The sequence below is a fragment of the Pyricularia pennisetigena genome (genome assembly GCF_004337985.1).
Source record: "Pyricularia pennisetigena strain Br36 chromosome 4 map unlocalized Pyricularia_pennisetigena_Br36_Scf_9, whole genome shotgun sequence".
Classification (NCBI taxonomy): domain Eukaryota; kingdom Fungi; phylum Ascomycota; class Sordariomycetes; order Magnaporthales; family Pyriculariaceae; genus Pyricularia; species Pyricularia pennisetigena.
This window is the reverse complement of record NW_021940921.1, coordinates 383,727-398,805: the sequence shown is the minus strand read 5'-3', so window position 1 is coordinate 398,805 and position 15,079 is coordinate 383,727. Positions and strand designations below refer to the sequence as shown.

Sequence of the window (15,079 nt, the reverse complement as noted above, 5' to 3'; positions counted from 1 at the left end):
CTCCTGTCCAAAACACATTGAGGCAAAACACAGCCACTGTGGAGGAATTTTGCTGCAAGAAACCGATCATGGATGCTTCCCTACTTCCCACCCTTGAGGGCAACAGCGTTCACGAACTTTGCTGTGTCTCGTCGTGTATAAAGGGCTCGGTGCATGCTGTGGCAAACGTAATGTGTGAGTTGTAGAGCGCACATCTCACTCTCGCTCTAAAAAAAAACATCCATCGAGTCGACCTCGAGAACATCCGCTGGAGAATAAGAACAAATATATAACACCAACTCAAAACCAACACAAAGACAAAATACGGGGCTTGGAAGTATCCCTACCTTATTATAGTCTTGTCTGTCAGCTCTCGCATATAATCCATATTCTCTTCTACCACTTAAGCAACACAGTCAAGCATATTGTCATTCAAACCATGCCGGGCGTCAAAAGTCTTGCCCTGGCCATTCTCCTCCTCCCCTTCTATGGAGTCATGGCCCTACCCATCGCCCCCGCCAGCGGGAGTATAAGTCTAGACCTGGTTGACCACGAGGCCCAACCTGTGGCCCGAGACACAAATGCGGTGGCAGACATAGCCGGGACAGCCGAGGTTGAGTCCATAAACGAAGCTGGAAGACGCAAAAAGAACGGTGGCGGCGGTGGAGGAGGAGGAGGCGGCGGCGGTGGTGGTGGTGGTGCTGGCAGCGGATTCTTAGAAATCGGCAAGGATGGCCTCAAGATCGGAGGGTCTGGTTTTGGCTTCGGTGGTGGTGGTGGTGGTGGTGGCCGCAACGGTGGTGGAGGAGGAGGCGGTCTTGGCAGCGGCAGTGGCGGCGGTGGAGGAGGCGGCCTGCCTGGCCTGCCTGCTAGCCTCCCTGACCTTGGAGCGCTGTTTGGTAAGGGTGGTGGGTTATAAGCAGCCTGGGGAGCAAGGATTTCTATGCCCTCCACGGCCCGTGGCAGTCTACGTTTGTACATAGTTTTGACATAGTTTCGGGAGCTAAACGGTCGTATATGCTTATAAATTGTGATATTTGGTAATGCAGCCAGTCTCAAACCTGCAGCAGCCGTCGCAATACTGCGGACAGCAGCGTTAGCTTATTCTCAGGCAGCAGGGTCGTTGCTTGACTGGATGTTGGGTTTACTACATCAAATTGACAACCTGGATAGTAAACGTCACCCAACTCTATACTAGACAAGATCCAATCCAGCTAGTCTAGTCTAGAATATAATATTGAATCTAGTGCAGATAGATTAAGACTCGTATATGTCGTATACAATACTTTATCGGTTGCACAAAACTGATTCAACTGCCCACCCAACCTCTTTTTTTTTTTTCGACTGCGGCAACCTTTTTCACGAGGAACAGCATCTTGGCAACCGAGACAAGACCTGCTGCTACTCTCAATTGTAGATCCAGGGGTGAACATCCGATTGCGGTCATTTTGCAAACTCGAACTCGATCGGTGACGTGACGAACCCTGCTAGGTTTCTTTTTTCTTCCTTTTTATTCACGGCAGTTCTTCCGCATTAGATAGTCTTGGCACATAATACCACATCGCCACGAGACGGAGAAAGGGAGAGAGAAAAAGAAGTCGCGTTCCAATTGCCACGCATCGCGTCATTAACCAATGCAGACGCGAATACGTGATACTGAGGCAGAGATTTTTTCGCGTCAAAAATGTGCGTTTTTTTTTTTTTTTTCTTCGTCAAGTGTGGCAAGTAGCATGCCGCAGAAGCCCAGTACCTTGCATTAGCTCGAATTAATGGAGGGTCGGCGAACCCTTCGATTCGGCCAGCCAGAAAACGAGTCTTTTTTTTCCCTTTTGGTCGCATCCATTACCAAGGAGAAAAGAAAAAAGAAAAAACTTCTACAGTGTAAGTATATACCCGTTCCCTCAAAGGTACTCGGTGCCAAGCCGCCGAATTTCGCAGCGGAGAAATCTTTTTTATTTTTTTATTTTTTTATTTTTTTTATTTTTTTATTTTTTTATTTTTTATTTTTTTATTTTTTTATTTTTTTATTTTTTTATTTTTTTTATAATTTCTCCTCTCTCGCCCACCCAAGCTCTGCCCGATGATGCATTTGTGATAGCAGCGCCCTAATAGTGGATTAGCTTGGCTCGCCAAGCTGCAGTCTCCCCCCTTCCAGCTGCTGCAATTGCTCCGAATCACATGAAATCTGTGGCTTCGGACCTTCCCCTCCCGGGCCAGGGTTTATACGTCCCCGGCGATGCTTTGGTTGATGAGTTGTCACTCTCTCTTTTTTTTTTTTTTTTTTTTTTTTTTTTTTTTTTTTTTTTTTTTTTTTTTTACAACGATGTGATTACTCATTCGGTTTTTTCCTTTTTCTTTTGCTTGCACATTATCTCCCTCTTTCATGACATATACCGTGCTATCTTCTCTTGTGTTTTCTCTGGCTTCTTGAAGCTGCGATAAATGCGAATGGGAGACGAGGCATAAGCTCACCGCCTGGACAACCCATTGGTGGATGTCTCTGTCTAACCAACCGCGCATATCGAGAGACCACTTGTGTGCATCAAGCTGGACCTCGCTTACAGTAGCTGAATTCTAGAACCTCTCTTCACCGTTTCTAGTTTTCTCACGCACAAAAAAAAAAGACTTTTCTTGTTCTAACCGAGCTGCAGGGGCGTGAGTGAGTTGGAGATTGGCGAGCAAGCTTGTAGAGAAATGTAGTTTCGGGCTTTTTGGCGATGGGATGGCTGCCTTGACTTGTGGCCAAGCCTGCCTACCGGCTCCTTATGCCGGCATTACATACTGCATGCTGAATCGATGAAGGCTCGTTTGCCTACCTATGAGGGTTTGTTAACTTGAGTAAGCTGATCTCCTGTCGGGTCTGGAAGTCGGAGGTCCGTAGCTCCCATGACAGTTCCCAACTCTATGTAGGCTGCATCCCTTCAAGAGCGCGGGATGCAATCGGAATTCTCATCGCCTGTTACTTTTGAGTATCAGTGCAGAGTACAAAGCAGGACAATTTAGAATCTATGCACTGCGTCCAAGACGTGCAAATTCAGGCCCTTCTGGTGAGGAAATGTATAGTTGAAGAGAATGGTCAGGGCCCTTGGCTATACCATCACACTCGTCCAAAGTAACTTTATCCGTTGAAGCCTTGGAATCTCCCTATGATATTATCATGAGCTCATCAACTCATTCTGTCTGCTTATCACTGGTCGCATCCGCACTGGTGACCACATAAACCTCCATCGTTGCGTCTTGGAATACAACCAGCTTTGTTTCCCACAACCATGATTTCCCAGAAACGAGGCGGCCGTATTCATGTAATAGCTTGCCTCACCTAGGATCAGAGTTGCTGTTGTATCAGGGTCAACATGGATCCCCGTGCTCAGAGCCCCTGCAGAGTCGCACACCCAGCACTGTCGGCTTGATGCCGCTTCCTTGCATTCCAAACCTTGCCCTTCTTCAGGTATGATGAGTTTGGTAAGAGGTCTACCGGTCATCCTCGAGCGAAACACACGCAAGGTTGGCTGGAGCTGGAAGAGGACATGGGGAAGCCCCTTTTCCGGGATAGGGAAGTAGCCGCCTGCGACCGTTTCCCAACAACTCTTCTCTGAGCCTACGATGAACACAATGAAATCCCCGAACGAACTGTCCGAGGTGGCTTCTAGTACATTCTTCATCGCTGGATCTAGATTGTCGGAACTACTTTGACCTGATGCCTGTAAGATGAATTGCATGCCCTCTTCATGGTCCTGGTTAATGAACCTGCCTGTGTCGGCAGTCGGTGCGAAAAGTGAGATTACGGCGCCAATTTGAGAGAGTCTAGACTCCCTGGCGGGTGCTTTCTTGTCTCCAGTGCCTGGAGGAGACCGAGAGACGACTCTCCAGAACTTTTGGACACGCGGTAGAATATTAGGCTGGATGATAGTTCTTATTATTGTCAACAGGAAGCTCACTGTTCGTTTATGGGAGTATCTTTGCTTACCAGTGTACTGACGACTACCTCCGAAAGTTGCCGAACCGAGATAGTCGCGTCGATGGTGTCGCTTTCCATTAGTGTGTTGACCAATGTGTCTGTAATACCCCAGTCTCCAGAGGTGGCCTCGAGAAGATGTCCGGATTGTAGTCGCGACCCATGCTCTCATGTCCTTCCACTTTGGCGCACGCACAAACAGAGCAGCAAGTTCATCAGGATATGTACCTTGGACCGACCAAAAACGTGTCCGCGATGTATCCTGGGGTTCCCGTCTTTGCTTGCAAACAGTCTCTGCACCGTCGACTGAAGATGCTGCTCCGTGGGAACTGAGTGAATTTGCGCCAGAGCAGCCACGACCAGTACATCCATAGCATCGCTGAGAGCGTTCGAAATGCCCTCATTTACCTGCTCGGACTACTCATCTCTCGACTCTGCTAAGTTGCGAAGAGCACCATGCTCACGCCAATATACGTTGGGATTGTCCAAAGTGCCAATCACCCTGTCGCCCTGGAAGACGGTCAGGAAGTATGGCAAGCTTGTGTTGTTCAAAAGTCTACAAGGGCATCATGAGGCTGCGGACAAGCAGAAGAGGAGGAATGGTGATTTGCGTAGCAAAGAAAGCTTCTCCAGAGCAGCTTGACGGCATCCTCAGAGGTGACGGTGTCTTGGCGGTTTGATCGAATTTGGTTGCAAAGGCTCTGCTCAGTCCAATCTAACAGAAGGGGAATGGTTAAAGTGAGGGTTGACTTGGTCCTTATGATTCTACAACATGGACGATAGCGCGTGTTTTCGGGAGGATGTGATCTAGTGTCTGCAAAAACCTAGACCTAAAGCCAAACTTGTGTTTTTCACCGGAGACGTCGATGATGTGCCTATCAAATGTCGTGCAGAGATACTATCGTTCCTTAAATCTTAGTTGCGACGCAAGCTTTCTTGTCAGGTCATGGCGGACCGAGGCTTCCATCACCAAGTTAGCTCAAGAGGGCTAGTAATTGGAGTTTTGTTGTAGGCAATGTTTGGGGAAGCTAGTGCTGTCAACATACTGCGAATCACCGCATCAAGATATCGTTGACATCACACCCGGCATGTCCATCGCCTTTGGACTGAATAAAAATATCCAAAGAATATAACACCGTCTCTGCAACCTGCCGCATATTGGAAATGCTAATAGTAGGATAGGATTAGAGAAGCAAAGTGCCGACTGCAACTAGAACAATTAAATGGTGCTTTCGTTTATGTCAACGGGCAAGAATGAGGTGGAGTTGACTTGGGGAAATGACAATGTAGGATTTCTCATATCTTGATCATCGTATAACATACCAAGGATACCAAGGCAGGTCAGGCTGGCAGATTTTTACTTACTGGAGGCATCGCCTAACCATCTCTTGATCTCGGAATCAGCCTTCCTGGGGCTGAAGGCGGAGTGGGGAAAGAATTGACAGCTGCGAGTACAGTAGATCACGAACCATGCAGCAATCTAGTGTTCAAGACATAAAATAGCCGAGTCTGCGACAACCGAAGCAATAGACAGCTGAATTTCCCCAAATCAACTTACATGAAAACAGTCGTAGCCCCATCAGCATGCGTTTCTGCGCCTCAATGTCAACATACATACCCGCCGCACACCAGCCGCACACCAGCGGAGAAAAGCTGCAGATTTTAGCGGAGCCATGAGATATAATGCAGGATCACAAGTCATTGATGTTTTTTTATTTTATTTCTGAGTATCTTTACGGGCTGATTTTACATTTTTTAAGCCTCAGGACCTCAGATTGCGTATTGTGCTCAGCTATTTCACATTGGAAAATATGAACAACAGGATAGGCTTTCAATACAATGCGTACATAATTCTGTAAGCTTGGATGAGAAGCTTAGTAGGCACAAAGGTTGTGATAATGAAGGCCTATAGTCTAAGAAGACATCTGCATATAAATCTGGAGGGATGGTGACGGATGAACCATCCTTGTTAGAGAGTTCTGCCTACTCCCATTTGATATGATGGCCTTGACCAATGTTCTGGGACTAACAGAGTTACAAAAACTTACAGTCTAGCAGCCCACCGGCCCCTTGCCCATGTCCGAGCACCATCAACTCGTAGCAGACTCCGGGAAAGCCACCAATACCATGAGAGGAGGAAAGAATGAGTTTAGCCAGGTTGTCGAGAGAAGAATGAACCAATAACCGGCAGTGTTAATCGAGTCAGGCGAAAGCGCCTCGCTCGATTATTGGCCCATCAAGAACCTCCTGAGGGAGGCGGGCTTCGGGCCCGGGAGCTATGCGAATTTCGGGCCGGTGTCCAGGGTGCATAACAAGGATTTATAAGTTCATTTTGTCCATTTCTAGATATACTAGAGATTATGAAATTGTGATATTTTTTTTTAGAAGAGATTGGATGGATTCTCGAAAGAATCAGGATTAGATCGAGCCAGACCTTGACGAAAATTCCCATGAAGTCGATGCCAAATGTGTCGTCGCAGAAGAGTAGAATTAGGGGGTACAGGGAAACGCCAGAAGAGAATGGCTGTTCCTTAATCGGCTCCCTTCCAACAGCAGAGCCCGCTTTTTGTATTCTCTCCTACCCAAGGTACTTAGGCAAGGATAGTCAATGCATGCACATGTACCCGAGCTGCCAACCATCCCATGTACCTCTATGTAGAGCCAGCAGGGTACTGACTGTACCAACATAACCTGCGATAAAAGTATTGAGGTGCTATGACCTTGATGAGCTTACTACCGAATTGGGCAGGAGTTTGGTGGGCCGACCGGAAACCCCCGCTGTCAAGGGTCCATTCTATTGGGAGCTGGAAATGATGACCCCGCCAAAAAATATCTCCAACGATGAGCTTGCATTCAACAAATAGACCGCCAACTAACCCGTCCCAGCTACATACAACAACTCTATCTTTCGACGCCTGCACCAGAACTCCCCACCCACAAGAAACCACGATCACACGCAAACGAAATCATGGCTTCGTCAGAACAGACATTCCGCGCCACCACCACGGCACCGGTCAACATCGCCGTGGTCAAGTACTGGGGCAAGCGTGACCCCAAGCTCAACCTCCCCACCAACTCGTCCCTCTCCGTGACCCTCGCCCAATCCGACCTGCGCACCCTCACAACGGCCACCTGCTCGTCCAACTGCCCCGCCGCCCAGGGTGACAGCCTGATTCTCAACGGGGAGGAGTCGGACGTCTCAGGCGCCCGCACCCAGGCCTGCTTCCGTGAGCTTCGCGCCCGCCGTCGAGTCCTCGAGGACGCCGACTCATCGTTGCCCAAGCTGTCGACCTTTGCCCTCAAGATCGTCACCGAGAACAACTTCCCCACCGCCGCCGGCCTTGCATCATCGGCAGCCGGCTTTGCCGCCCTCGTCCGCGCCATCGCCGACCTGTACCAGCTCCCCGACAGCCCCGCCGAGCTGTCCAAGATTGCACGCCAGGGCTCCGGCTCCGCCTGCCGCAGTCTGTTTGGCGGCTATGTTGCATGGAGGGAGGGCACGGCGGCCGATGGGTCCGACTCGCTGGCTGAGCAGGTCGCACCGGCGTCGCACTGGCCCGAGATGCGGGCCATCGTTCTCGTGGCCAGTGCCATGAAGAAGGGCGTCAGCTCGACGTCGGGCATGCAGCAGACCGTCGCGACCTCGACCTTGTTCAAGCAGCGCATCGCAGAGGTGGTGCCCGCCAACATGAAGACCATGGAGGAGGCGATTCAGAACCGGGACTTTGCTGCCTTCGCCGAGGTGACGATGCGCGACAGCAACTCGTTCCATGCGACGTGCGCCGACACCTACCCACCCATCTTTTACATGAACGACACCTCGAGGGCGGCGATCCGGGCAGTCGAGGCCATCAACGCCGCGGCTGGAAGGACGATTGCAGCCTACACATTTGACGCCGGCCCGAATGCCGTCGTCTACTTCCTGGAGCAGGATGCAAAGGTGGTTGTGGGAACTTTTGCCAAGATTGTGGGTGGCGTGGACGGCTGGAAGGAGGGTGCCAAGGAATTTGCTGCGGAGGGTGTGGCGATAGACGAGGCTGTTGCTGGTTTGCTGAAGAATGGAATTAGCAGAGTTATCATGACTAGCGTTGGCGAGGGTCCTGTCAAGTCGGATCAGCACTTGGTCTGAGCAAAACGGCTGGCGGCGGGATTGAGGGGCAAGCACAGGCATTCAAGCCCTGGTGGGTTATCTATTTTTGCATTTGGACCCTTCACACGATTAATGTTAGTTCACGGCAAAGAAACCTGGAAATTTTGCTCTACAGATAGATATTATAACTCTTGGCGCTGTCGCTGTCGGCTGCTATAGGAAAAAAAAAAAAAAAAAAAAAAAAAAAACAAGCCCTGTTGTTCTTCGGTGCCTGCATGTCCTACCTACTATGTGTGGCTTGTTGAGACATTTAATGAGATGGACCTGCTACTGGCTGTTTCTGACATGTGCATGTGCAGTGCGGAGTTCCCCGCGCCCCTCATCCAAACCCCTGAATTCAGCGTTGTATTTTGTTAGTCAGCACTACGTCAGGGATGGGAAACTCACCTTGGGCTCACTTGGACGACGCGTCCCAGTTGCACAGCTTTCCGCAAAAGGCGCGATCTCTTCCATCAAAAAAAAGAAGGCAGCCATCAAAAGGTAGGTAGGTAAAGCTAAGGTAGGTGCGACATACATTGTTTAACATCGGGTGCAGTTTGTTTGCGTCCTTCTGTCCTTCATTTGGTCCCACGTCAGTTTTTTGTTTCTATTCTCTCCCTTCACAACAGACAAACTCGGCCCTTCTTTTCTTCCAATCTCAGCCCGATTCTCTACCTTACCGTCGCCTCATGGTCCGGCTTGCCCTTTTGAAAAACCAGACGAACTGTCAAGAATTGCTCATTGCCTTGCGACGACCTCATCATGACTGCTAGGATTTTTGATGTTGATCAGACGGGAAACGTGCTTTGCTCGTATGACCATGGCGACCGTGTTGACGACAATTCGGACGGTTCTATGAAGATAGTACGTTTTTACCTGCCTGAAACGAGACGAAGCTATTCCCGCATGCCCCACGTCGCATTTGTTTCTCACCCACCACCCCAAAACCCTGCCATTGAGCAAAGTCCACTAACGACTGTGCAGGAGAGAACACATGTGCCCTTGATCAAGGCAATCTTTTACGCATTCCTTCCCGCCGGCTTTCCGCACACGGTCACCGAAGACTACCTCCACTACCAGATTTACGACTCCCTCCAGGCCTTCTCCTCATCCATCGCCTCTCTCCTAGCCAATCGCGCTGTGCTCGAGGGTCTGGGTGTTGGCGATGCGTCGCAGTCCCCTACGGCCGCCCTGGTCTTGAAGATCATACAAGATACCATCTCGCGCCTGGCCACGATCATGTTCGCACATCGGATGGGTACTGCCATCGAGCCCGAATGCAAGTCGTATCGATTCTTGGCCGATATCTTCAACGATGCTGCCCAGATTCTTGACCTGCTTGTGCCCGTTCTTCCTCTGTTGCCTAAAGTCTCGGTTCTGGTAACATCGGGATGTCTGCGCTCACTCTGTGGTGTTGCGGCTGGTGCCAGCAAGGCCAGCTTGTCCGCCCATTTTGCCAAGACGGGCAATCTGGCAGAGCTCAACGCCAAGGAGGCCAGTCAAGAGACAGTCGTCAGCCTGGTCGGCATGTTGACCGGGACAGCCGTCGTCCATATGGTGGAGGACAAGACGGCCGTGTGGTGCTGGATGATTGTGCTGATCTGCATGCACCTCATGATGAACTATCGTGCCGTCCGCAACGTCCGCATGCTCACACTCAATCGTCAGCGCGCAACAATTGTCTTTCGCGAATTCCTCGAGACGGGCAAGGTTTTGACCCCAGCCCAATGTGCCGCCCGTGAGAGTATCCTGCTCAACAGTCGCGGCAACATGAGCAGCAAGAGTGGTGATTACAAGGGATTTTGTCAGTTTGCCAGCTATGGCGACGTAATGAACTGGCGACCATGGGGCTACCACCGCTACGACTTTGAGACAGATGACTACTTTATGGGCATCTATCACTGGAGGTCAACATTTTACATCCGCATCGCAATGAAGGAGACCAGCCGGGAGGGTCGGGCTAATGGCCCGCTGCTGGCTTGGTTCGACGCTGTTGCGCATGCGTACCACTTTGACTCGGCTCTGAAGGATGGCCTCGGTAGCCATACGGAACATGCTGGCCCTGCCGGCTACATCTCACCAGAGACCAAGGAGACAGTCCTTAAAGCTTTGACTGCTGCTGGCTGGGATATTTACGACGGACAGCTCGAGATTAGAAGTCCCGTGCGCGTGCGCATTGCCGACGCTGGGAAGAAGGGCATGTAACCTCCCTTGACTACCTGACACGCCTCTAGTGCGAGGCCACCTGTCTCTGCATCTCGAATTTCCATTGGCTTGACTCTACCACTACTTTTGTGTTTCGTTTTGAGCTTCTTCTTCTTCTTTTTTTTTCTTCTTTCTCTCTTTCTTATTCCCATGATTAACGAAACTGCATGATATGGAAACCGGACAACAGAACGGGAACACAAGGAGTTTCTATCACAACAACAAGGGATACTCATTTACTGATACTTTTCATTTGTTTTACAGTCCCATTTGCGCTACCACCCTCGGAGAAGGCGGCTATTATCTCCCAACACCAGCACCACGTACCATCCATTCAATCTTCTCATGGACCGTATCACACAGTTCCTCAAGAGATGAAGCACGACTAGACTGTTGAGATTTATTAGACGAAAACAGCTGCCGGTGGGAATGAATGATTGAAAATTTTCAGGGTGGAGTTCTGGGGGTTTTTGACTTTTGGCATTTCTCAAATTCGGAAAACTTTTAACTGTTGCTATTTCTCACTTTTTTTTTTTTTACTGTTCGCACAAATGATACCACATAGGGAACATAGGGATGGCGTCGAAGGCGTTTTAAATCCAAGGGCACTCTACTTGATAAAGAATGAACCCATTTTGGTGATGTCCATGTGGCTGGCAGTAGACGATTCTGCTTTTGGCTGTGAGCGATACGAAACCAAGAGACATGGAGCGGTCCAAGGGACGATATGAACCGTCATCAGAAAAGTAGTGACATTTTGTAGGCAGTTCTCGGTCAGAGAGAGAGGCATCTCTTGTCCTAAATTAGATGATCTGGGTATGTGATGAGTAATGTTACAATGTTTGGTGTTCTTGTCTTTGTATAGTACAGATCGAGATTCTTCGGCCCATCGAAACCAACCCCAGCTGCTGCGCTAGCGTAGTGATATATGGCCATCCGCCTCTCATTGTCAACATCTTACAGGGAGGTCCAGGTCAGTCTGACCGCTGTCCTCCGGATCCAGTCGAGGATCAGACCGCCCAAGTCTATGTAGCACCAACGAACCGCAACGCCCTCATCTTGACCCCCTCCCAACTGTTCAGCTTGGGCCTTACGTCCAAATAGAAATTTATCTGCGGGCCCTGCTGCTGTTGCTGCGCGGCCCCGGGCCTCCCCGCATAAAAGTCGATGACATACTCGATCTTCTTCCCGCAGCGGTCGACGACCCAGTCGTGCCGATCAAAGGGCGCCGTGTAACCCAGCAGGGTATTGATTCTCGCCCGCGGGGTCATCTTGGCGGCGAGGCCCGAGAAGCTCTCGAGCTTGGGCCCGCCGCATTTGTTCCCACCGCCGCCCGCGCCGTCCAGGTACGGCGCCTCCCACTCCTTGATCTCCTTCCAGGCGCGCTCGTTGACGGCGTTGTGGATGGGCACGACGGTCCGCATGTCGACGGGCCGCGTGTCGCCCGCCGTGCCCTTGCGCTTCAGCGCCTCGAAGAACATCTTCTCCGACGGGTAGATCCAGTTCCCCGTGTGCGGGTCCGCGCCGGTTTCGATCTCGTGGTTGACGGGGCGGGATGGCGGCGGCGGCGCCGAGCCGGTCGGTTGGCCGGGCGAGGCCGACGACCGCGGGATGGAGGATACGACGCGGTGCTCGTCGAGTTGGGGCCGGGCCGCAGGTCGCGGTGCCTGCGATTCGAGGGTTGTTTGTGATGCGGTGGTGCTGTGCCAGAATGGAACGCGCCAGCTTAGTGGGTTCCATGACGACGATGAACCTGGCGAGCTCGAGGTCGGCGGTGGTGGTAATGATGAGGCCGAGGCCGGAATCGGGTGTGGTGGCATCGGTGGCGGCGGCGCGCCGGCTTCCTGGGCGGCGCGGGCCTGCTGCAGCCAGACCTCGCGGGACTTGTGGTCGACGGGGCACTTGTCGGCCGCAGCGTCATTGCTGCTGCTGCTGCTGCTGCCGTCCACCATTGCGGCGACTAACTGTTATGTAGAGGTTTGCGGAAAATACTGGAAGTGTGTCCGTTTTCAACAGTCCTGTATGATGTGTAGGAGCAAAATCAGCTTGACAATGGGTGGATACGATGTCTTGGTTTGTTCCGGCAGGCGCACTACTGGTCACGTCACGTCGTCGCAACAAGGTTCCCGCCCGCGGCAGAAAAAAAAAACATTTGGGCGGTGAAGGACCGAGTGGCCATTGGAAGGAAGCCAACGCAAAACAAGCTTAACTACCACACGCGAATTTTAATCTCTAGCAAAAGGAGGAAACGATCATATTGAGCCGATGTGGCATGCCGCGCATGTCAATATCATAATTATTTTGAGTATTCATATCGATACACAAATCCATCCTTGGAACAAAAAGAACTGGGCATGATTCCATGCAAAAAATGGAGACGCCAAGAATCGAACTCGGGACCTCTTCCAATCAAGGCAACTCGAAGCTGCTAAGGAAGCATTATACCACTAAACCACATCCCCATTTGTTGATAACGGTAGTACCATTTTGAGTCTATATTGGTATGTTGTCTACCCTACTATTCAGCTTTCATTCGCCGTCCTAGAATAGGACGTCTCTCCCAATGACACACCCTTCTTGGAGATGCAGATCAGACTAGCATAGAATCTTTGCCTAGCGCAAGTGCCAAACTATTCAACTGGTATCGTGCAGTTAGACGTTTGTAACGAATTTGTTTGGCAGGAGTCACGCATCCAAGTGGAGCTATGTTTATCAAACATCATATAGTTACGATAGTACCTGCAAACTACTGCAAAAGGCAAAGGTTTCACCTACAGTTTCTCAGCTACTTGGCTTTGTAGTTAAAAAGGTCTTGGCACTAATCCTACCAGATTCTACTACTTATGAATGACTGCAAAAGTGGCGACGAAGTATTGTGACGTTGAAGTAGAGAATGTAGAATGTTCTTACAGCAAGAGTTTGACATGGTCTGTCAACATCTGCACATATGGCCATAATTTGGAGCTTTCAAAACTGACAGGTAAATCTTTTATGCGCTTTGATGTCGAAATCGCCGTCTACTATTATTACAACACGGGAGCTGGCATAAACCAGGTCGCATCTCTGATCCCTGATATAATCCTAGGTAGATCGCAGCCCTACAATAAACATTTTTCCAGGGGCGACAGTTCTGTCCGAAGGCTCAAGAGGGCCAGCCGAACATTACGGTACAATTGCTTCTGGGGATCCCAGCGCCATCGCAGCTGCGTGAGGTGCATCAAAACAAAATAAACCAAGGGTCTCGAACGCTTGGCAACAGAAGACTGAGGTCGGACAAAACTCGCACAGAAACGTCTGCAAAACCACTAGGCCCAGAATCAGCCCATGGCGGGATGGATGGCTCGAGAATGCTGCAACATGCCGAAAACACCCCGCAAGGGTAGGGTGGTGTTGCCTACTCGCGTAAATATGTACGGATGTCAATACGCATTAGCGATATCGGCTCTCGAAATCTTGGAAATCCTGAATTCCAGGATTCCAGGTTTTTCATGGTTCTTTATTTTGATTTTTGATTTTTGATTTATTTTTTTAAGCTGTTGCTAACCCCACGCCCGCCTCCAGGTAAGCCCAGGGCTTACTCGATAGGGTTGGGCCGCGGCAGAGTTATTGGTGGTAGTAAGACGGGGCCGGAGTTCACTTCTGTGCAAAATAACTTTCAAGGTGGAGGAGGGTTCATGGAGGGGGAGCCCTTTGCTGTGCTGCACTTCTCCGGCTCTGCCGGGGCCCAACATGCCTGTTATTATTGCATGATCTGAAGTGGGATTGACTGCTGCAAGCTTATCATTTGTGGGCCAGCTTGGGGTAGATGCAAGCAGGGATTTTGATGATGGTCCATTACCATATGTTTTCTGTCATCCATCGTTAACAAGGTTTGGGTTAGTTGTACTGCAGTATGTATGTTTCCTGTCTGAAGGAGGTTACCATTGTAATGGGGGGATATCTCTTGTGATGCGAGGTTTTTCCATGTAATGGGAGGTTTCCTTTTTACCGGAGTTTGCAGATGTCTTATGACACGTACCTTGGAAATTATCAGACATTGATACCAAGATAAAATGAACGATGAGCGGCATATCAATTGACAAATATCTGGCTGCAGTATCGGCTATATACACTTACTAGGCAAAAAGCTTAACCAAGATGCAGTCTGTGAAAACTGGGTCAAATAGCAAAGCATCATCAGCAATGACACAACCTACTCCTTGTTCACGCAACAATATGTGGGCAATCCCGTGGTCCGATTTTGACGCCGGCATGGTGTGTTTTCCCAGCGGGCCGGACTCTAGCGGGGAGATACAGAGGGCGCTGATTGGCGTATGGCGTTTATGCGTTGTGACTAGGTAGTGCTCTGTAAACATACGAGACAGCCCGCACCTAGCTTGGACATGCCTGTTCTGGAGCTCGGGCCCGCATCGGGCGTCAGCGGCTTTAAACAGGGGTGCAACGACCACACCTCGACTCCGCTTTAGGGAAAAAACACCATTTTACAATTTGAAATCCACCGATCGGGCGTTATTAGAAAACCTACCGACCACCCACCCACCAGAGCGCGACCTCGTGTGCCTATTTCTCCTCCTTTTCTACTCAGTTCCAGTCTCTTTCGTCATTCTTCGTCTCTCCCGCCTTTTTGTTCCTCGTCAATTCGTAACCGTATACCCTCAAAACAGCCAGCTTCGACAGCCTTTCAAATTCCCGAAATCCCAAGTCAAAAATTCAAACACTAGACTCGGCTTGACCATCGCCGCGAATTCCCGACCCCTGTATTCCAAAAAAAAAAAAAAAAAAAAAAAAAAAAAAAAAAAAAACCTCTTCCA

General features: G+C 50.1%; 5 protein-coding genes across 5 annotated transcripts; 3 read left to right on the top strand and 2 right to left on the bottom strand.

The window, feature by feature from the left end:
* Window positions 1–418: 418 nt before the first annotated feature.
* PpBr36_10154 (uncharacterized protein) lies at window positions 419–898 on the top strand (the record flags this gene model as incomplete). Its single annotated transcript, XM_029897267.1, has 1 exon — window positions 419–898. One exon carries the CDS (start codon window positions 419–421, stop codon window positions 896–898), a length of 480 nt encoding a protein of 159 aa, XP_029744347.1.
* A 2,236-nt stretch (window positions 899–3,134) lies between these two features.
* Window positions 3,135–4,015, bottom strand: PpBr36_10153 (uncharacterized protein; the record flags this gene model as incomplete). Its single annotated transcript, XM_029897266.1, has 2 exons — window positions 3,135–3,878; window positions 3,947–4,015. 2 exons carry the CDS (start codon window positions 4,013–4,015, stop codon window positions 3,135–3,137), a joined length of 813 nt encoding a protein of 270 aa, XP_029744434.1.
* Window positions 4,016–6,902: 2,887 nt separating this feature from the next.
* On the top strand, window positions 6,903–8,063 carry PpBr36_10151 (uncharacterized protein; the record flags this gene model as incomplete). Its single annotated transcript, XM_029897265.1, has 1 exon — window positions 6,903–8,063. The coding sequence occupies one exon, from the start codon at window positions 6,903–6,905 to the stop codon at window positions 8,061–8,063; it is 1,161 nt and encodes a 386-aa protein (XP_029744432.1).
* A 762-nt stretch (window positions 8,064–8,825) lies between these two features.
* Window positions 8,826–10,268, top strand: PpBr36_10150 (uncharacterized protein; the record flags this gene model as incomplete). The annotated part of the gene is made up of 2 exons (XM_029897264.1): window positions 8,826–8,927; window positions 9,048–10,268. 2 exons carry the CDS (start codon window positions 8,826–8,828, stop codon window positions 10,266–10,268), a joined length of 1,323 nt encoding a protein of 440 aa, XP_029744433.1.
* A 1,025-nt stretch (window positions 10,269–11,293) lies between these two features.
* On the bottom strand, window positions 11,294–12,220 carry PpBr36_10149 (uncharacterized protein; the record flags this gene model as incomplete). Its single annotated transcript, XM_029897263.1, has 1 exon — window positions 11,294–12,220. One exon carries the CDS (start codon window positions 12,218–12,220, stop codon window positions 11,294–11,296), a length of 927 nt encoding a protein of 308 aa, XP_029744270.1.
* Window positions 12,221–15,079: the final 2,859 nt, after the last annotated feature.